Source organism: Aegilops tauschii, chromosome 1 (assembly GCF_002575655.3).
Source record: "Aegilops tauschii subsp. strangulata cultivar AL8/78 chromosome 1, Aet v6.0, whole genome shotgun sequence".
NCBI lineage: Eukaryota > Viridiplantae > Streptophyta > Magnoliopsida > Poales > Poaceae > Aegilops > Aegilops tauschii.
Genome location: NC_053035.3, coordinates 504,831,227 through 504,853,505, shown reverse-complemented (window position 1 = coordinate 504,853,505; position 22,279 = coordinate 504,831,227). Strand labels below are relative to the sequence as shown.

General features: G+C 46.6%; 2 protein-coding genes and 1 pseudogene across 2 annotated transcripts; 1 reads left to right on the top strand and 2 right to left on the bottom strand.

Annotated features, from left to right (window-relative positions):
• Positions 1 to 8,215: 8,215 nt before the first annotated feature.
• LOC109767297 (mitochondrial adenine nucleotide transporter ADNT1-like) lies at positions 8,216 to 12,015 on the bottom strand. Its single transcript, XM_073503166.1, has 7 exons — positions 11,733 to 12,015; positions 10,913 to 11,076; positions 9,767 to 9,879; positions 9,540 to 9,645; positions 8,833 to 9,355; positions 8,678 to 8,731; positions 8,216 to 8,599 (listed from the first exon to the last, which is right to left on the bottom strand). The coding sequence occupies exons 2-5, from the start codon at positions 10,926 to 10,928 to the stop codon at positions 9,336 to 9,338; spliced, it is 255 nt and encodes an 84-aa protein (XP_073359267.1). The 5' UTR covers positions 10,929 to 11,076; positions 11,733 to 12,015; the 3' UTR covers positions 8,216 to 8,599; positions 8,678 to 8,731; positions 8,833 to 9,335.
• A 36-nt stretch (positions 12,016 to 12,051) lies between these two features.
• On the top strand, positions 12,052 to 12,780 carry LOC141026504 (thiol protease SEN102-like). Its single transcript, XM_073503165.1, has one exon. It carries the CDS (start codon positions 12,052 to 12,054, stop codon positions 12,637 to 12,639), a length of 588 nt encoding a protein of 195 aa, XP_073359266.1. The 3' UTR covers positions 12,640 to 12,780.
• Positions 12,781 to 17,989: 5,209 nt separating this feature from the next.
• On the bottom strand, positions 17,990 to 18,819 carry LOC109767295 (uncharacterized; annotated as a pseudogene).
• Positions 18,820 to 22,279: the final 3,460 nt, after the last annotated feature.

Here is a 22,279-nt window from a genome sequence, read left to right as displayed (position 1 = left end):
TGACGACTATGATGATTTTTAGCTAGCTAGTATACTGTTGTTGGTGATGATATGATGCAAGAGTTTTTATATTAATATGATGATGATGAGTTATTACATCATTTATGAAAGAAACCGCAGATTAGTTTCAACTGGATGGATCCTAGCTAAGTGATCAAGTACATGCCATATCCATATTACTTGTCATCAAGTAATATGGATATGGCATATACTTGATCACTTAGCTAGGATCCACATGCATCCAGTCGAAACTAATCTGCGGTACTTTTACCTAATGATTTAACAACTCATTATAATGTAAAACAATCACTAAATTAAATTGAAAACACAAAATTAAAGGAAAAATAAAAATTAAAACCAAAACACCCCCAAACATTTAGTACCGGTTGGTGTTACCAACCGGTACTAATGTCCTACATGCACCCGGGTCTGGCTCGTGCCACGTGGTGGCACGTTAGCGTCGGTTCGTACCGAACCGGTACTAAAGGGGGGACCTTTAGTCCCCACTCTTTAGTGCCGGTTGCCGAACCGGCACTAAAGGCCCTTACGAACCAGTGATAAAACTCCGTTTTCTACTAGTGAAAGTAGAACTTGATGAGGTAACTGTACCTGCTCCCTTATTGGAAAGTAGTACATCACAGAAACCGGTTCCTGTGACACCTACACCAATTAGTGAGGAAGCTAATGATGTTGATCATGAAACTTCCGATCAAGCTACTACTGAACCGCATAGGTCAACCAGAATAAGATCCGCACCAGAGTGGTACGGTAATCCTATTCTGGAGGTCATGTTACTTGACCAAGGCGAACCTACGAACTATGAAGAAGGGATGGTGAGCCCAGATTTCGCAAAATGGCTTGAGGCCATGAAATCTGAGATGGGATCCATGTATGAGAACAAAGTGTGGATTTTGGTTGACTTGCCCGATGATCGGCAAGCCATAGAGAATAAATGGATCTTCAATAAGAAGACTGACGCTGACGGTAATGTTACTGTCTTCAAAGCTCGACTTGTTGCGAAAGGTTTTCGACAAGTTCAAGGGGTTGACTACGATGAGACTTTTCACCCGTAGCGATGCTTAAGTCTGTCCGAATCATGTTAGCAATTGCCGCATTTTATGATTATGAAATTTGGCAAATGGATGTCAAAACTGCATTCCTGAATGGATTTCTGGAAGAAGAGTTGTATATGATGCAACTAGAAGGTTTTGTCGATCCAAAGGGAGCTAATAAAGTGTGCAAGCTCCAGCGATCCATTTATGGACTGGTGCAAGCCTCTCGGAGTTGGAATAAACATTTTGATAGTGTGATCAAAGCATATGGTTTTATACAGACTTTTGGAGAAGCCTGTATTTACAAGAAAGTGAGTGGGAGCTCTTTAGCATTTCTAATATTATATGTGGATGACATATTGTAGATAGGAAATGATATCGAATTTATGGATAGCATAAAAGGATACTTGAATAAAAGTTTTTCAATGAAAGACCTCGGTGAAGCTGCTTACATATTAGGCATCAAGATCTATAGAGATAGATCAAGACGCTTAATTGGACTTTCACAAAGCACATACCTTGACAAAGTTTTGAAAAAGTTCAAAATGGATCAAGCAAAGAAAGGGTTCTTGCCTGTGTTACAAGGTGTGAAGTTGAGTCCGACTCAATGCCCGACCACTGCAGAAGATAGAGAGAAAATGAAAAGTATTCCCTATGCTTCAGCCATAGGCTCTATCATGTATGCAATGCTGTGTACCAGACCTGATGTGTGCCTTGCTATTAGCTTAGCAGGGAGGTACCAAAGTAATCCAGGAGTGGATCATTGGACAGCGGTCAAGAACATCCTGAAATACCTGAAAAGGACTAAGGATATGTTTCTCGTTTATGGAGGTGACAAAGAGCTCGTCGTAAATAGTTACGTCGATGCAAAGCTTTGACACTAATCCGTACAATTCTAAATCGCAAACCGGATACGTTTTTATATTGAACGGTGGAGCTGTCAGTTAGTGCAGTTCTAAACAAAGCGTCATGGCGGGATCTACGTGTGAAGCGGAGTACATAGCTGCTTCGAAAGCAGCAAATGAAGGAGTCTGGATGAAGGAGTTCATATCCGATCTAGGTGTCATACCTAGTGCATCGGGTCCAATGAAAATCTTTTGTGACAATACTGGTACAATTGCCTTGGCAAAGGAATCCAGATTTCACAAGAGAACCAAGCACATCAAGAGACGCTTCAATTCCATCCGGGATCAAGTCCAGGTGGGAGACATAGAGATTTGGAAGACACATACGGATCTGAATGTTGCAGACCCGTTGACTAAGCCTCTTCCACGAGCAAAACATGATCAGCACCAAGACTCCATGGGTGTTAGAATCATTACTGTGTAATCTAGATTATTGACTCTAGTACAAGTGGGAGACTGAAGGAAATATGCCCTAGAGGCAATAATAAAGTTATTATTTATTTCCTCATATCATGATAAATGTTTATTATTCATGCTAGAATTGTATTAACCGGAAACATAATACATGTGTGATTATGGTGCCCCCCTCCACCATAATCCACCTCGGTCATATCGTAGCGGTGCTTAGGCGAAGCCCTGCGTCGGTAACGTCATCAACATCGTCATCACGCCGTCGTGCTGACGAAATTCTCCCTCGAGCTCTACTGGATCGTGAGTTCGCGGGACATCACCGAGCTGAACGTGTGCTCAACACGGAGGTGTCGTACGTTCGATATTGAGGATCGGTCGATCGTGAAGACGTACAACTACATCAACCGCGTTGCCATAATGCTTCCGCTTTCGGTCTACGAGGGTACGTGGACACACTCTCCCCTCTCGTTGCTATGCATCACCATGATCTTGCATGTGCGTAGGAATTTTTTTGAAATTACTACGTTCCCCAACAGATGACACCCCCGAGAAGCAACCACTGCCGCGCCATGCAGCCAAAGAAGCTCCCCGTTCTTGCCATCGGCCGGGAACAGGGAGCACGGAAGAAGCCACCTGCTGCAATGTGCACGACGAGGTGGCGCACTGCTGGGTGGACGCGGACGCCGGCTCGGTGTGCCGCCTGCCATCAGGATCGGGGAGCGCGTGCGTGCCTGTGACACCGGCTTCTAACGTTGCCTCGTGCTGGGTTCGAGCTGGCGAGGTCTGTCTGCACGCCTCTCTGTGGGCTAGTGCACGTCCCGCTGTTTGCGCATGGCTGATGACCTCATCCAATCCCTCATCCGAACATCAGACATGTCGTGGTCGCCACTGCTTGACCACCTCGCGCGAGAAGATGACACCATCGTGGCCAGACGGATGCTCATGCTCCAGGCCGCGCGGTTCGTGTGCGGAGGCATCGCGCTTCACCTCGTCCCCCATGCCACTGGAGCGCCAGGGCGTGCTGCGTCATGGCGCTCGTCGGAACCGACTTGTGTGATGCTCCCGGGCTCGACTTAGCACGGTCGCACCTTCCATCTGCAGCCGGCGAAGAAGCAAGGCAGGGAGCTAGGTCGTGCGTTGTCGCCCAGGCCGGCAGCTGCTCAATGAAATGTAGCTCTCCCATTACAAAGCACCTCTCCCATTGCAAGAAAAATCGATCTAGTTGGCCAAATGATATATAAATCATGCATAAAAGAGTTCAGAAAAGACTCAAATAATATTATAGATAATTTGAACATAAACCCACAATTCATCGGATCTCAACAAACACACCGCAAAAGAAGATTACATTGAATAGATCTCCAAGAACATCGAGGAGAACATTGTATTGAAGATCAAAGAGAGCAAGAAGAAGCCATCTAGCTACTAGCTATGGACCCATAGGTATGTGCTAAACTACTCACACATCATCGGAAGGGCAGCAAGGTTGATGTACAAGCCCTCCGTGATTGAATCCCCCTCCGGTAGAGTACCGGAAAAGGTCCCCAGATGGGATCTCATGAAGACAAAAACTTGTGGCGACGGAAAAGTATTTTTAGGGTGCCCTCTAGTCTTCAGGGAATATTTGGAAATTTATAAACGAAGAATTAGGGTTAGTGGAGCCACGGGGGACCCACAAGCTTGGGGGCTCCCTGAGCTTGTCGCCGCATCATGGCCCTTTTTGCCTCCTCCCGAAACTTCCATGGTGTCTTGTGGTCGAAGAAAAATCGTCAAAAAGTTTCGTTCCATTTGGACTCCGTTTGGTATTGATTTTTTGTAAAGACAAAAACAAGGGGAAAACAGCAACTGGCACTAGGGACTAGGTTAATAGGTTATTCCCAAAAAATGATATAATATAGCATAATAATGCATATAAAACATCCAAGATTGATAATATAATAGCATGGAACAATCAAAAATTATAGATACGTTGGAGACGTATCATTCATCAGGCTTGTGCGGGTTTTAGCGGCGAGGTGTTGGGTGGCCAGTGCAGCAACATGGTTCCTGGCAGCAGCGCGGCAATGCCGCTTCGTGACCGTGCAGCAGAAATGCTGAGTGAGACCCTTCACAACATTCACGAAGGCTATTAAACCAAACATTCAACTGAGAATCTCATATCCTTATTATCGTTCATCTCCTATACATACCAACGTTCATCTATATCCCCGAGAGCTAAGGGGTCTGCTCGCACATGCGGATGACAAACATCATACGAATAATGGTGGTAAACATCGATGGAACAAATGGGTAATACACTTAGGGAGCCATAAGGGATTCGGTATTAGAACAAATGAAGATGGATGGCGATGGAGATGATGGTTTGATGCAGACGTCCCCTTTCACGAGGTGGTGGTTATGGTTATCTCCTCCTTGTCAAATCCCCCTCTGGATGCCTTCGGGAGGCTAGGGTTCTCTATTCTACACAAGTTTCTAGAGTCTTTGAACTCCTGATTCTCAATCCGATCATAGGGGGGTGATGTAGTTGGCCGAGGAGTGGCGGTAGTGTGCGGTACGAGTGCGCGCACTCGTACCATGCGCCATCATGCGCTTTGTTGCCTCCTCGCAACTCCTTTCTTCTCCCATATTCTTTTATGGTATCCGGAGGGGGAATTGACAAGGAGGAGATAACCATAACCACCAATATTCCTGACCATATTGATTGACGTGATTTCATCATCATTTATTGATGTTCCTTAAACTCCCAAACACATCCAAAAACAACATCCTAGAGAAAACATGCAAAAAGAAGTGCGCTAATGTGGTAAAATCTAACAAAGCCTACTGTGTAGCCACAAAACAAAGGGTAAAAACATCGCGTAAATTGGACTCTAGCTCCCCCATGCTTGAAGTTGAGCAAGTACCGTAGTTTATAAGAATAAGGTCAGCTGGTTTTATAAGGTGCGGGTACCGTCACAAGTAACTGAAACTAACATAAGATAAATGATCAGGATGGACATCAGTGCATTTCCACCATTAGGATGTTCATGAAGGCTTCCACACCTGGATTTCGTCTTGGAGAAGGCCTTATTCCAAAACTTCAGACAAGCTTGGGGGCTACTAACGGTACACTATATAGGGGGTGGCCCATCGTCCGGGAAGCCCGTCACTATGTCGGCCTCAGGGCCCAGAAGGCCTGGCGGCAGGCTAGGCCCTTACTCAACAGGAAGCCTGACTTCTGGTGGATTACCATCTTGGCATGCAAGCCAAGAGTCTTTTGGCTGATCCTAGGTTGATGTCGGTTAGGAACCCTTGTAAACCCTAGCCCTCGCGCCCCTTTTATAAGGCGGGAGCATGGGTAGGTTGGGATCATCTGATTCAACCTCTATCCCTCGAAAGCAATCACCACCTCAGACTTGTAACCCACTCATACGAGGCATTTTCCTCCATTAACCAAAGCAAAGTAGGAGTAGGGTATTACCTCGATCATGAGGGCTCGAACCTGAGTAAAACCCTCGTGTGTGATCCCTTCTGGTACTTCCGGTCGCGCCCTCCACCCAATCGGGGACACTGGCGGTTTTCGTCACCGTCAACATGTACATCCATTCCTTAAACCTGGCTCCGCCACTGCCAGCGGCGCCCTGCCCCTAGCACGCAATGGTAGCTACGGCCCGGTGGAATCCAAAAGGGAGGAGAGGAATGGTGTGACGGCTTACCAACAGGAGCGCATGCGCGGTCGGCGACGGTAACCGAGAAACGAGGACACCTAATTATCAAGGGCATGTGATGACATCTCCCATGAGGATGACGGTGCTCGACGTTGGCGATGGTGACGCTAGGGATTTGAGATTGGGGGGTTGGGGGAGAGAGGGGATTCTGGGTAGATCGCGCTCGGGTGGAGAGGTAAGTGGACGCGCATGTCCATGAAGATCATGTATGGGCTTTGACGCCTAACCAGTGTCGGGTGGTGGGGGCTTGGGCTGGGAGCCATCATCATATGTTGTTCCTGTCAGTGGTATCCTAAAAGTGAAGAGGGCAATTAATCACGTTTTATGTTTAAGTCCATGAAATGCATTTAAAAAAATTAGCTTGGGTCCATGAAATGCAGGTTACTGTGAGCCGTGCAATAGCTCAAAAAGGTGTGCTCTATCGAACGTTTGACCCCTCGTTATTATGTTTTTTCCCGTTGCATTTGCATTGCTCAAGGAACCATGAGAAGAAAGAGGGATGGCCAGCTTCACGGCCCACGGCCCAAATAAACGCGGGCCGTCACGTTATTTTTTTCGTCCCAGCCGAGCGTGGTAGACCAACTTCCGGGAGGTCCGTCCTACGGCTAGTTTATCTTCCCGGCGGCAGCTGCTAAGGTTGGAAACCCTACGGCTAGGAGAGGAGGCATCTGAGCGAGGAGATCGGCGAGCTCCTAGCTTCGATTCCGCCGGCCAGCTGCTTCGTACGTACGCGCGGATCAGCCACCGCCGGCCGTCGCACAGGGCTACGGCCTACGGAGACGCCACCGCGCTGGCCGTCGGCGCAGGCAGGAGGCCTCTACGGCTAGTCGGCGACGCGATCGCGGGCTGCTCCTAGACCAGATTCGCCCGGCCGGCGTCCGCGTCCGCGATGCGATGGCGCTTCCGGCCAGCCTCGCACGGCTGCGCTCCTTGCTGGGTCGGCAGGCCCAGGCTAGGTCGTCGACGACGCCGCCGTCGACGTCTATTCTCTCGCGCTGGATCGACGGCCAGCCAGCGCTGCCGCCGTCCAAGAAGTGCGGCGCACTCCTACGTGCATGGAGGCTTCACTGGCGCCGGATTAGCCAGGATTCGCGACCGCCGCCGCCGCCGCCGTCGACGCCGGCCGGCCTTGCACACGTATGATCTCCCTTTCCAATCCAGCCAAAGCGAAACGAACCAATACGGTGCGTTTGCGACCAAATCCTCACGTTTCTTGGGCCGGCTGCCACCTGCCAGCAGTCGCAGAGGACGCATCGCCGGTTCTACGGCCAGTCTCCGCCATCGCCATCGCCGTCGACGCCGACGCCGACTCCGGCCGGCAGAAGCCCAACCCTTGCCCACGTACGCCCTTCTCTCCCTACGATCCAAAGCCACCAATTTCTTGACTTCTTGGCGCAGTTCTTGATCCAAAGCCACAAATTTCTTTACTTATTGACCCACTTCTTGATCCAAAGCCAACAATTTCTTTACTTCTTGAGGCAGTTCTTGATCCAAAAACCCTCATTACTCTTTTGCCTGTGTGGTTTCGTTGCGTTGTAGCAGCAGTCGCAGAGGGCGAGGGGTGTCGCTGCTGCCGCCACCTCCGGCCACCGCTTCCACTTCTTCCCACGGTACATTAAACGTTAACCCTCTTTTTTACACTGCTACTAGTACATCGTAACCAAGAAATAAAGAAAGCCTTAATGAACTAGCTAGCTAGTCTACAAAAAAAAGCCTCCACTTTCGTTTCCTTTTTTGAAACCGGGCACAATTTATTGAACTGCTAAACACAATTTACTACTTACATCAAGACGTCGTAAACGTTGACCAATAAATGTTCTACACGAGTAAACCAAAAATTGTTGCCAGCCACCTTAGCTCTTTGTGTATTTCGGATTTTGATCTGAACTTTTTAGGGGTTGTAGATACATATGGGATGAAACATTCACGAATTTTTTTGACACGTCTAAAATTGAAAATTTTGAATTGGTATCATGGGAGCATTTGAGTGATGGTATCATCTGATATCCTCCCCTCTGGCTATAGCAAGCACATGGAATAAAATCATCATGAACGTGCAAATCAAAATTAGTACTGATAACCCTCTTCTTGTTTACGTGGTTTCTACTGGGAGAATCAATCGACCCACCAACAAGCTATGTAAGCCCAGAAGCAAAATTTACATAAATTCAGTACATAATATCAGAAACTAGGCAAAAATAGTTGTTCGTCAAGTGACATTTCATCACTCATGCTCATGGAAACTACTAGTGATACAACACCCAGTGGCTGTAGACAAATGGGACTTACAAGTCACCAATTACAAACAGGCAGACTAGGAAATGCCAACAACTTATTACTTTCCCAAGAGTGCGGTGCGGCAACAATTAGGGTCTTCACCAGCCAACTTATTACTTCCCCAAGAGTGCGGTGCGGCAACAATTAGGGCCTTGACCAGTAGTAGGATAGATATATCGACAGGGGCTGCGAGGGCCTTCTTGTGCTGAATGGAGCCTCGGTCAGTCCAATTGTCCTTGTACTCGCCCTGCATAACAAAAATAAGCAACTCAACACCTACAAAAATACAAGTTGATAAACACAGACAGGGCTAGTCTATCCTCACTTCTACTACAAGAACATCCTCGTACGTGACGAATGCAGCTATGGAATGCACCAGCTGAAAGGGCCAAGAGCAACGCAGGGGTGAATTAGAGAAGAGCGATACTGAGATGCCCTGGAAGCTTTATAGACATCTGTATTGTTCATTAGAAACATTACCTTCACTGAGTTGGGCCCAAGACCCTTGAACAGAGCACCAAATCCTTCGTGGCCAACAGTTTCCTGAATGCATCAGTCATACCATTGTACTGGAGTGCCTCTTTGCCTTCTCCAGTAACAACAGAAGCAGTGTGATTCCAGCCGACCATCTGCATTCTTCCTGAATGCCTCTTTGCCTTCTCCAGTAACAACAGAAGCAGCGTGATTCCAGGTTCCAGCCAACCATCTGCATTCTTCTCATTTCCTTAGCTTCAGCTTCTCTTATGTTTGTTCCAAGACGCTATGGTTTCTGATAAATAGAAATCGGAGAGGCCGCTCTCTTTTTCAAAAAAAAAAAAAATCTGCATTCTTCTCCTGACAGCATCAAAGAGGGTATGCCAGTCTTCCCTATGGTTCCAGCCACAGCTCCGCATCCAAGCCTTGTTACTATGTGAAACCCGTTGTACTTTGCAAGCGCATTTGTCCAGAGGAGCCAGTCCTTCAGAGAATCGTATACATCAAAGTTAAGTCCAACATAAGGGACCTACAAAAAGAAGGAAACAAAGTATAAAGTGGTAAGAACCCATCAACAAGACACATCACATAAATAGTATAGCTGATTACTACTCCCTCTGTCCCAGAATATAAGAACGTTTTTGACACTATGCTAGTGTTAAAAACATTCTTATATTTTGGGACGGAGGGAGTACTAGTTAAGAGGAACCTACAGCTCCAATCAATGACGGAAGCCTCCCTCTGTATAAAGCACTGAAAGCCTTCTTCACAGTACACTGTGTCCAATGCATGAAACATACCACGGGGAGACTTCTCTGCCTGCAGATGTGATATTATTCTCCATTAAAATAGCATATGGAATGAAATTTAAGCACGTAATAACCAACGATTGACGTCTACAGTATCATGATGACAGAAAGCAACGAAATCTAAACGGTACCTGAACAGTAATCCTACCCCTAACCATATCCATGGGATAAGCAGCAGACATGGCTACGATGCCAGCTGTGGCTCCAGCTCCAAGGCGCAAGAGTGGACTAGGCTGAGCATTCTCTGTTCAACATATTAACATGTGACCATTGAAACGAGAGACTTCCATTAACTTGTATCTATATGTATTGACAACAGTTCCTCAAACAAAAAATGTATGACAAGACAATAAAACATGAGTTCTTTAAGTAAATGTGGAGCAGAGCAAATTCAGTCTGATATTGAACAAGCAGGTCTTCAACTATATGTAACCGCTCACACAACGGTGTTCAACCTGGGGCTTTTCATTCCCACTGACTTATGGATTATGAAAAGAAGGCATTTTCATGTTCAATTTGGTGAGCAACAACATTTATAATGTTTATGCCTCAGGCAACGACAGAAGTTGGATTTAAAGTAACATTTGACTAAGGTGTAAAATGCCATATAGGTCAAGAAATGAATGTTACACATATGATCAAACAAATACAACTACGGCACCCAATTCATGCACGAATGATACTTCCATTTCCTACATCGCAATTCATTTTTTTTTCGCAACAAAGACAATACAGTGGTTGGCTTCAGATTCAATCAAGTTCATGTAAGATTAGATAAAAAAAGAATAGGAACATAAACAGTTTCATAACTTCTGGTTGTTGATGGACAGGCCATTAATGCGAGGTGAAAATTCTGAGTTCACAAATTAAAAACGTTTTTGCATTATTTCCACAAAATGGCAAAGCAAGTAGAGCTTCCATGTAGACATGACTGAAAAATAGAATCATGTGTGGTATAGCATGATGGCATGTTTTTCACTTATAAAGAAACAAAATACAGGTAGTACGGATAAAGGAAAAAACATACAATCAAGAACATATAGTTGAAAATACCCCTGTAAAAATGGTACAGATGAAAATAACACGTCAAATATAGCTTACATGAAAATGAAACATGTCAATATATGGGTAATAAAGAAATGCTCCTAACCGATTTCAGGTCAAAACTGTCTCATCATACAACAGAGGTAAGTTCTGCAAAGTGCAAACTACAAATAACTAGGTGGTGGGACGCAAGCAGTTACGTAAGGCAAGAGTAATTGCAATCAAGAACACACCTTGATGCTTGCTCATAGCTGAAGAATTTCACAGCGGAATTTGGGACGATCCTTGCACAGTTTATTCCATTGCCCTTAAACAGTCTACGAAGGCCTTCGGTTCTCCATATATACTTAAGCCCTTGAATTGTACCACTGTACTTGATACTGTGAGGATTTTGAACCTGCAAGGAAGTTAATATAAGAAAAGGTCCAGCACAATAATTTAAACAAACCTTGCCATTTCAATTTTAGTAACAGAAGAATTGGGTCCAGTAACAAGCTTTAGCATTATTATTTTCACGATCATTCAGTACTGGAAACAGGAGCGATGAATGCGCACTAAAAGAGGTTTGGTTTAAGCGGGCACTACAAATTAGACATGGTTCTATGATTGCAAGAAATGTTAATAACTAGCTATAAGATAAGACTTGGCTTGAACTGATGATAGACAGGCTATATGCCTATATCAAACACACTGATATAGTGATATGGTGGATGTATATATTGCATTATTGCATCACATCCATGTTAGCTGATGTCAAATAATAGAAGAAACAGTTGAAATAACCAAGCATTATATATTGCCGTTAATTTAGTGATGGTGATGTCTTACTACATGGTAAACAGAATAACTTAGGTAAAGACAAATCCATCAATCCGTCATTCAATCAGCATGAATAATAACATGCCATAAGATAAATGAAGAATCAAAATATTCACCTGAAGCATGAACTGATAAAAGAGTCACAATGTTCAATTGAATTGAATTCTTGCTACATCGAACGAAAAACAACAAATTTGTAAAACTAGATAAAATCACCCAAAGAAACTGAATTACCTTTCCTTCTGTAGGGATCGCAGACTCGTCATTGTGATGGCTTCATTTGCCGCTATCAGAATTTCAGTTCGTTGTATGACCAGCCGTGTCACCAGCTCTTTACCCAGTGCTCTTGACGCCTCATCGCCTTGCATTGATAAGCTACAATTACGACCGTCGAGAGTTGACTGGGTTGAGGCTGGCGTCGTCTCCCGTACAGTGAGGACACAAGTCCATTGTGGTAAACATCTCGATCTTGATTATTTATTACTAGTTTGTCATTATTGTGCTAAGCGTCTCAATTGATTTTTAACTCCTTGTGGCAGATTGTTGTTGGGCAATGGCGGTTGTAGCTGCTGTTGAGGCTCTGCATTATATGAAGACAAATGAGAAACTTATGCTGTCGGTACAAGAGTTGATTGATTGCGACACAGAGAACTTCGGGTGCAGGGGTGGCTACAGCGAGACTGCTCTGGAGTATGTACAGAAGCACGGACTGTCGAGCGAATCAACGTACCCGTACATGGACCGAGAACGCATTCTAGGCTGCAAGAAGAACAAGGAAGTAGCGGCCAAGATATCAGGCTTTGTCAAAATCATGAGCCCGACAGAACAATCTCTGGAGGAGGCAGTGGCACGTCAGCCGGTCATTGTGCGTCTACAGTGCCCCAAGAGCTTCAACGAATACAAGGGAGGCATCATTGATTCGCCACCAGCTCTACCTGGCGAAGAGCTGTTTTTGCATTACGTGCTGATTGTGAGTTATGACACGGACTCCAACGGTGTCAAGTTCTGGCGCTTCAAAAACTCAGCTGGAGAGAATTGGGGTGAGGGGGGGTTCGGGAGGCTCCGTAGGCACATCGCTGACAAGCGAGGTGTGTTGGGCATCTTCATGTACCCGGCAATGTACCCAGTTCTTGATAGTTGACGCTACACCACCGCCTTCCTTGGCGCCTCCTGCTCTGCCTCTTGGAAGCTTGGAGCTCCTCAGAGGCTCGCCACCACGGACTGTTGCAACTGCCGAGAGAGTGGCTCTTCAGGCTTCTTTTGTGATCAGCGTCAGGAGACTATGCAACACCTGTTAGTTGACTGTCCCTTGGCACAACAGATTTGGTTTGAGGTGCTTTCGTAGTTGAGGGCCGCTTTGTGCATGCTATCATGGCAGGGTCAAAGAGGAAGTGAGGTTGTGGGCAAAGGCCAGGGCTAATGGCCCTAGGGTGTTGCTGCCTGGGACTTGGTATGTCCCATGCCTGTGTTGTTTAGTTATTCTTCCCATGATTGCCTTAGGTTGTACAGAAGTGATGAAAGCTTATAATAACTGTGGATTCAGGTTCACCGACAAAAGTGGTGCTAAACATACATGGCAAAATTATGGCCTACTCTGATAAATCGGAAGTTCTCACTGTAAGACTGCAGCTCATTCCCACGTATAGCCACAGATTCAGAAAAACAAAATAAGCATGATCCAAAAGCTTTGGCAACTCAGACAGTTAACATATTGAATTCAGAGGGGGGCTGAGCTAGCAGGATCGAACTAAGACCTCACTCACTGGAATAAGTAGTAGTGACAGTTCATAAAACAGCTCACCAGCTGTTGTGTATGTACTCCTAAATCACCTTGTTGATTGAAGTTATTAACGCAATTGCTGCCTAACATGGTGTGTGCAGTGCACATGGTATACAAAAAAAAAAGTGATATTGTTAGGCAGCATTATAGGCGACATGGTATGCAAAATTGGCATGATGCAGTTTGCTACTGCAACTGACATAGTTTGTCGCTGTAGTGGTTACAACCTGAACCCCCATGCCCCTGCCCCTGCCTGCCTCCGATTCTCGCGGCATTGGAACACACGACACGGGCATCCCCTACCGTGGCGGGGCGAGAACGAGGCCATTTAGTTTGGGGAGATGCAACCCCGTTCCGTTCTGGGGAAATGCCAGCCAAGATAAACGCCACAGAAATGAATCGTTGATGTACTAGCAACAAAACTGCGTCCTTTCGACCTACTCCAGTCCGGGACTATGTGATTTTGCGGGGGAAATGGCTGGGTGTGTCGTACCTCGCGTCCGCATTGTGTGTTGTGAAGACTGACGGATGCCGCCATGGCATCCTCACATCGTCTCGCCTCCCCTCCGCCATGGGCCCCCCTCTAATTAAGAAGCACCCCACCATGTCTGCTGATTCATTCACAGAAACACTTGATCATTCATTCAGCAGCAGGGATCGATGGTGGAATGGAATCGGCTAGGATGGGATGGCGAGCAGTATGGTTGTGTCCGGGCCGGATAGCTGGTTGAGGGTGGCGAGCAGGTCGCCCACGGCCTCCTCGCTGTACACCACATCAAACCGAACCCCAACGGAGAAGGCCGCCGGCAGGAATACACGCACGCAGCTTGATTCGAGCAGAAAACGGCCACCGGAATGGGGATCTGGGAGAGAGAGCAAGAAAGAGTCGAGTCTGGTAGGAGACGGGGGAGAGAGTGAGGCTGCTCACCGGAATGGGGGTCTGAGAGAGAGCAGCAACACAAGTCCGAGCTCCGTTCTCGCCGTGGCGGGCCGCGGAAGAGGTCGACGGCGAGAAGGGAGCAGGTGAGGCGGCTGGGCATGGGAGAGAGTGTGAGGCGGCTGGGGAAGTGGGGATAGGGGTAGACTGGCAGAGCAAGGCCGATCGGACGGGCAGGAGCGCATCGCGCGTGCAACTCCAAACACGAACGTTCGTTCCATACCATTTCCGACCATTTCTCTTTTTTTCTCCGACAAGACTGCTCAATTTGTTTTCCTGAAAAAACTGCTCAAACTCTTCTTTTTTGCCGGAAAAATTCCAATCTATTCCTCATCTGTCATGGCATTACACATACTACCAGAAATAAGAAAAGATTGCAACCAAAGTTTGTGAACCATACCGACGACTACCAGCACAACACTTGAGCAAGCCGAATGCGTGCCGTCGTCATCCCCCTTTCCTCGTCGAAGTCCAGCAGACGTTGTTATAGTAGACACTCGAGAAGTCGTCGTGCTAAGACCCCACGAAATCGACGCACAAGAACAACATCCGTCGTTGATGAAGGGAACCGCAGATCGAAAGGATCAAATTAAAAATTTGTACACACACAACCAAAGACTGGATCCAAACAGATCCACCAAAGAACAACACAAATCGAATCCCGCGAGATCCGACAGAGATACATCACCACACGCCCTCCGATGATGCTAGATGCATTATTGGGTCGGGGATCGAACGTTGGAGACATTATTCCTACCAGGGCACATCATCGCTGCCACGCAGCCCCAACCAAGACCCTAAACCAAACAAGAAACAAGAGCGAAAACCCTCTCGCCGGCGAGGGGTTGTGGTCCTACACACCTCCACATCCCAATGGCCATGGGAGGTGAGGCGGACCAGCGGCGACGCCGATGGGAGGAGGAGAAGCCCTAGTCACCTCAGAGTAGTTTCGTGTGGAGGGGAGAAAGGGAGAGACCGCTTTTTGACCCTTAAAACTTCTCAAACTCTTTGAGGCAATCCAGAAACCACACCCTCTTTATTATTGGAAATATGTGATCGAAAGACGATGAAAGAACGTGAGAAAGGGTTTTAAAATAAAAGGCTATAAAGTACACAACATAACAGTTAAAGTCAGCGATTGAGTTTGCGCCTTGCCTGCTCATCTTTATAGGCGAGCCAGGTAGCAAAGTGACTTAGTGATAAGAGATCATCGATACGTACATAGCGTTCATTCTACTACACAACACAAAGGCCCTGTTTGTTTCGAATTTTGGGACCAGATTCAGCTTTGCCAGTGAAGCCGAATCTGGAATCTGACACAAACAGCTATTTGGAATCAGCTTTGTCAGTGAAGCTGAATTTGCATTTGGGTCATTTTTAGTACAATTTCCTGAAGCACCTCAAAGTGTACTTCGGTGGCGAAGCTGATTCCTAGAATCAGCTTCGACATTGAAGCGAATCCACGGATGATTAAAATCCAAGCGAAGCTGGAACAAACAGGGCCAAAGTCGCTCTGCTCGACGTTAGAATAGTAATCTGGCAGATCTCGTATTACACTTAATGCCCCATATTACCCCGTTATGTTCCACATGGGCTTTGTAGTCTAGGGTTCCACTGGGTTTTTTCTCCGGATAATCTGGTAACTTTATTCGTCTTAAATCGATGAAAATGACACATACCTAGTTGTCAATAGTATTGGGCATTCACTCAAAAAAAAGCATTGGGCATTTTCCTTCTTGTTTTCTGGCAGTGGAGATGTTTTCACGTCATTATCAAGTTGAAAGCATTGCTTGAATATGCTCGGTCTGGTTTTTTAAGGTGAAAATCTAGAATCTGCCCACGAGTGGTTGGATCCGGTGATGACAGAGCATGAGTGTCGCGCCCTTCTTGAAGGCATTGCTATTGCAGAACCTCGTCGTTTGTGTGATGTCATGGGATTGTTGGTGCAAATATGGTCATTATCGTAGGTTGTTGATCGCAGATCTGGTCATTTAGGTTATTTTTTTCTCGCCTATGCATAGCTTGAGTCTTACATGACTTTGCTATTTGCTGACTTTTTTATGTGTGTGCATTGTTGTTGGCTGTGTGCATCCTAATTACATTATTTTTAGTACACGTAAGAATAGGAATTGGTTTTTTTTTCAGGTACATGAGAGAGACCAAACAATGGAAAGTATAATCACACACACAATCAGCAAATTCAGGCGGAGGCACATGGAATCAATCTAGCGACAGTCCTTATCAAAGCAGCAGCAACAAGATCTCCTAATTCTCAGCCTGGACATTGGCAAAAAAGAAGCATTCTGACGAACTTCTGTAATACCACTGCATCAAGACAGGTTCAGGTGTTTCATATTCCTAGAGCTCATAATTGTGAGGCTCACGTAGCGGACAAGTTAGCATGCAGGGTCTCAGGATTTATTTCCCGAACAATGTTATAGGATTAGCTATTGTAATGTTCAGCATAAAAAAAAACAAATTCAGATCATTGCAGACATTACTCATCAGGGATATGTCATTACACATGTAAACTGCATATAAATGAATGATTGTTAGGCGCCTTGTGCGCCTTTGCCTCGTTTTTTTTTTTTAAAAAGATCCACATCACGGTGTCTGACTCCCTCTCCCTTGTGCGGTCGGCGATGGCCGTCTCGGGTGAACGCTTCTCTTCTCTTTTTCGCCGGAGATTCAAACCCCGAAGGAAATCTCCACCTCCATCCCTCCCGGGGCCCCATTCCACGCAACGCACGCACGCACGGCACCACCCGCGACCTCCGTGATGGCGACATGGGCTCTCAATCTCAAGCAGTACGTACGTACAGCAGAGACTTCCATCCATGTGTGCTGGGTTTTCGGTGGGTTGTGTGCCATGCATGTTGGAAATGGTGGAGCTGGTACGTACGCATTGGAGAGGAGGAGAGGAACAGGGCTGCTGGCATATGTACGTATGGTGCGGATGGCGTGACAGAACCAACGGAAACTCAGCACACTATACGCATCTCTACTCTTAATGTCTCAGTTGGTAGTCTCCGTTCCGGATTTATTTTCGTCCCACCATTTTCGTCCGGTTTTTTTTGTCCTCCCTCTCCCAATTTCGTCGGTTTTTTTTCATCGGTTTTTTATTCGCCCCCTTTCCACTGGCCGGACAAACCCAACGTTTATTTGGTAACACAATGAATTCACATATGGTGATTGATTTATTCTTTGGTAACCCAACTAATGGATGGTAATCAATCTTCAAATACCAAAACCAAACGTACAAGGCAACAATCAATTCATTTTTTTCTGACCGGTTATTTTTCGTCTTCCCTCCCACCTGCCTTTTCGCTTCACCGCCCACATAAACCCATCGGACTAGTTACCATATAAAAAAATTAATCACAATCAATCAAGCATTGATGGGATATTTCCTTACATTGATGTGATTTTCATTTCTTATCATGAATCATACACGTCAAAAAAAGGTACGGCGTGCGAGGATCGTGGGCACATGCCCTACAAATCCGAAAATGCCTATAAAAATTAAATCAGAATCAATCAAGGATTGATGGTATATTTTACTTGCTTTGATGGGATTTTTGTACACGGTACCATTAACGCGATCCTCCAATCGCTGCCCTCGTCACGAGCCTGGACGGCCGATCCTCTCGATGCCTGCCCTCATGTGTCCTCGCGCCGCCATCATCTTCTCTCCGATCCCCTTGACTAGGAGGACTCCTATGTGCCCCAGGCCCTGGCCGACGCCGGCGACTCCTCGGTACTCCGCCCGCGCCGTCACATCCGACGCAGGCGAAACTCCAGCTGATGCCACGGGATCCACATCCTACGCTCGTCGGCCATCTTCCACTCCGGCTGCTGCGTGGTGCCGCCGCTGCGGGAGGCAACCTGGCAGGAGCAGACGTCGCCGTCCTCGTGCAGCCCGACCCATGCGTCTAGCTCGGCGTCGAAGTAGCCTCGGCCTCTGAAAGGCAACATCCACTCCCCATGGCGCCTCCACTTGCAGCTCCTAGTGTCGACGGAGTACGTGCCGCAGACCGCCCTGCTCCACGAGGACACGAATATGGTGCGCCCGTCCGGGTGCAGCGCGTAGGAGAAGATCATCTCGTCCTTGGTGAAGGGCGTCGGCATGCTTTTCCAGGACCAGTCGGTGGGCAGCAGGTCGTCGTCTTCCGTCGGCGGCGGCTTCGCCATCGCCTCAAAGGACACAGGCCGCTCCATGAAGTGGAAGGCGAACGCGAACAGCGCTTCACCGGCGCCGGAGGTCAGGAAGGTGTTGGAGCCACAAAGCAGTGCGTCTGGAACGGGAGGGCCGACGGCCAGTCCGGCGGTGTCAGTGTCGTAGAAGAGGGTTCCGGCGTGTATGTTGCTCGTGCCGATGATGTAGCTGCCCAGGGCTGCGAACTTCATGGCACGGCCACGCTCAGGTGACACTAGCCGGAGGGCAGGGGGGCGCTGAGGTCGGGACTGTCGGCATCGATCTTGCGGATGGTGAAGCCCTTGTGCCAGTCGTCTAGAACCAGATAGAGGCTCTTCTCCTTGTTGCCGCTGCGGTCGTGGTAGTAGTTGGGCTCATCCTCCTCGCCCTGCCTTCTTCGCTTAGACATCCCGCCCCCGACTGACTGAATTAGTGAATTCTGAAGTATATACCAGAAAAACACGTACGCAGACGAAAACACTCGAATAGATTGGACGTAGCTGGCTAACCACGGTTGATGTAGTATCGATCTACTAGAAGCAACACGGATACGCGCAAGAAATTGATACACACGGGCATGCCTCGTGCCCGCTGATCTTTCTATTGGTCTCTGGGTGTACAGTTTATAGGGGTGCAGGGTAATACGTATATATAGCTATAGCTAGGACTTGCAACATAACCGATTCGGGACGGAACTACTGATCCTACTTGGTGATGGATTCCTGCACAAGCCGGACATGAGACGTGCTTTTTTTCTTGAGAGAAACGCCGCCGCCAACGAGTAACCCTAGGGCAGGGCACTAGGATCCCTAGAGCAGGGCGGGCAGCAAGGAGCGGCGCAAGGAGGCCGTGTCGGTCGTTCCCGCCACCAGCGCTAAACCCCAGGTATTTACGTTCCGTGTCCTCCCCGCACTCTACATTGATGCATCAGCGAGGAGCTGACGGTGGAAATGCTACTCCTCCCCGAACTCTATGATGCTTGATTCGATCTCGTGGTGTGGAGTCATTAAGGTGGGCAAGGCTATTGAGGTTGCTCCTAACGCCGGCTTGGGCGATGGGTGGGACGAATGCGAGCAGCGGCCAACGGCGGACATGGACTCAAGCCAGCACAGGTCCATGGCGGAGCAGCGCACCTGCTGGTCTTCACTTGGTAGGCGGCAACAGTTTCCGCATCAAGGTACGTGCTCTTTTTTACATTCTTGTCATGTCTGATTGAGAATCGTTGTATTAGCTCATGGGCGCCCGTACCAGCAGTCCAGATTTAATTTGCGGTCAGTGCTACGTCTTGAGCTTGCGTTGGTTTTCCCCGAAGAGGAAGGGATGATGCAGCAGAGTAGCGTAAGTATTTACCTCAGTTTTTGAGAACCAAGGTATCAATCCAGTAGGAGGCCACGCGCAAGTCCCTCGTACCTACACAAAGCAAATAACTCCTCGCAACCAACGCGAATAGGGGTTGTCAATCCCTTCACGGTCACTTACGAGAGTGAGATCTGATAGAGATGATAAATAATATTTTTGGTATTTTTGGTATAAAGATGCAAAGTAAACTAAAGGCAAAGTAAAGAGCAAAGTAATAATAAAAGCGTAGGAAGATTAATATAATGAAAATAGACCCGGGGGCCATAGGTTTCACTAGTGGCTTCTCTCAAGAGCATAAGTATTCTACGGTGGGTGAACAAATTACTGTTGAGCAATTGACAGAATTGAGCATAGTTATGAGGATATCTAGGTATGATCATGTATATAGGCATCACGTCCGAGACAAGTAGACCGACTCCTGCCTGCATCTACTACTATTACTCCACTCATCGACCGCTGTCCAGCATGCATCTAGAGTATTAAGTTAAAAACAGAGTAACGCCTTAAGCAAGATGACATGATGTAGAGGAATAAATTCATGCAATATGATAAATACCCCATCTTGTTATCCTCGATGGCAACAACACAATACGTGCCTTGCAACCCTTTCTGTCACTGGGTAAGGACACCGCAAGATTGAACCCAAAGCTAAACACTTCTCCCATTGCAAGAACTACCAATCTAGTTGGCCAAACCAAACGGATAATTCGAAGAGACTTGCAAAGATAACTCAATCATACATAAAAGAATTCAGAGAAGATTCAAATATTGTTCATAGATAAACTTGATCATAAATCCACAATTCATCGGTCTCAACAAACACACCGCAAAAAGAAGATTACATCGGATAGATCTCCACAAGAGAGGGGGAGAACATTGTATTGAGATCCAAAAAGAGAGAAGAAGCCATCTAGCTACTAGCTATGGACCCGAAGGTCTGAAGTAAACTACTCGCACTTCATCGAAGGGGCTATGGTGATGATGTAGAAGCCCTCCGTGGTGGAATCCCCTTCCGGCGGAGCTCCGGAACAGACCCAAAGATGGGATCTCGCGGATACAGAAAGTTGCGGCGGTGGAATTAGGTTTTTGGCTCCGTTTCTGATCTATCGGGGGTACGTAGGTATATATAGGAGGAAGGAGTACGTCGGTGGAGCAACAGGGGGCCCACGAGGCAGGGGGGCGCGCCTGGGGGGGAGGGCGCGCCCCCCACCCTCGTGACTGCCTCTGTTGTTCCTTGGAGCAGGGTCCAAGTCTCCTGGATCACGTTCGGTGAGAAAATCACGTTCCCGAAGGTTTTATTCCGTTTGGATTCCGTTTGATATTCCGTTTCTTCGAAACACTGAAATAGGCAAAAAACAACAATTCTGGGCTGGGCCTCCGGTTAATAGGTTAGTCCCAAAAATAATATAAAAATGGAAAATAAAGCCCAATATGGTTCAAAACAGTAGATAATATAGCATGGAGCAATCAAAAATTATAGATACGTTGGAGACGTATCAAGCATCCCCAAGCTTAATTCCTGCTCGTCCTCGAGTAGGTAAATGATAAAAAAAAAATTTGATGCGGAGTGCTACTTGGCATAATTTCAATGTAACTCTTCTTAATTGTGGTATGAATATTCAGATCCGAAAGATTCAATACAAAAGTTCATATTGACATAAAAATAATAATACTTCAAGCATACTAACTAAGCAATTATGTCCTCTCAAAATAACATAGCCAAAGAAAGTTATTCCCTACAAAATCATATAGTCTGGCTATGCTCCATCTTCCCCACACAAAGTATTTAAATCATGCACAACCCCGACGACAAGCCAAGCAATTGTTTCATACTTTTGGTGTTCTCAAACTTTTTCAATCTTCACGCAATACATGAGCGTGAGCCATGGATATAGCACTATATGTGGAATAGAGTGATGGTTGTGGAGAGGACAAAAAGAGGGGAAGATAGTCTCACATCAACTAGGCGTATCAACGGGCTATGGAGATGCCCATTAATAGATATGAATGTGAGTGAGTAGGGATTGCCATGCAACGGATGCACTTAGAGCTATAAGCGTATGAAAGCTCAACAAAAGAAACTAAGTGGGTGTGCATCCAACTTGCTTGCTCACGAAGACCTAGGGCAATTTGAGGAAGCCCACCATTGGAATATACAAGCCAAGTTCTATAATGAAAAATTCCCACTAGTATATGAAAATGACAAAACGAGAGACTCTCTATTATGAAGATCATGGTGCTACTTTGAAGCACAAGTGTGGTAAAAGGATAGTAACATTGTCCCTTCTCTCTTTTTCTCTCATCATTTTTTTATTTGGGCCTTTTCTCTCTCTTTTTTTATGGCCTCTTTTTTTATATTTTTTTATTTTTCGTCCGGAGTCTCATCCCGATTTGTGGGGGAATCATAGTCTCCATCATCCTTTCCTCACTGGGACAATGCTCTAATAATGATGATCATCACACTTTTATTTACTTACAACTCAATACTTAGAACAAAATATGACTCTATG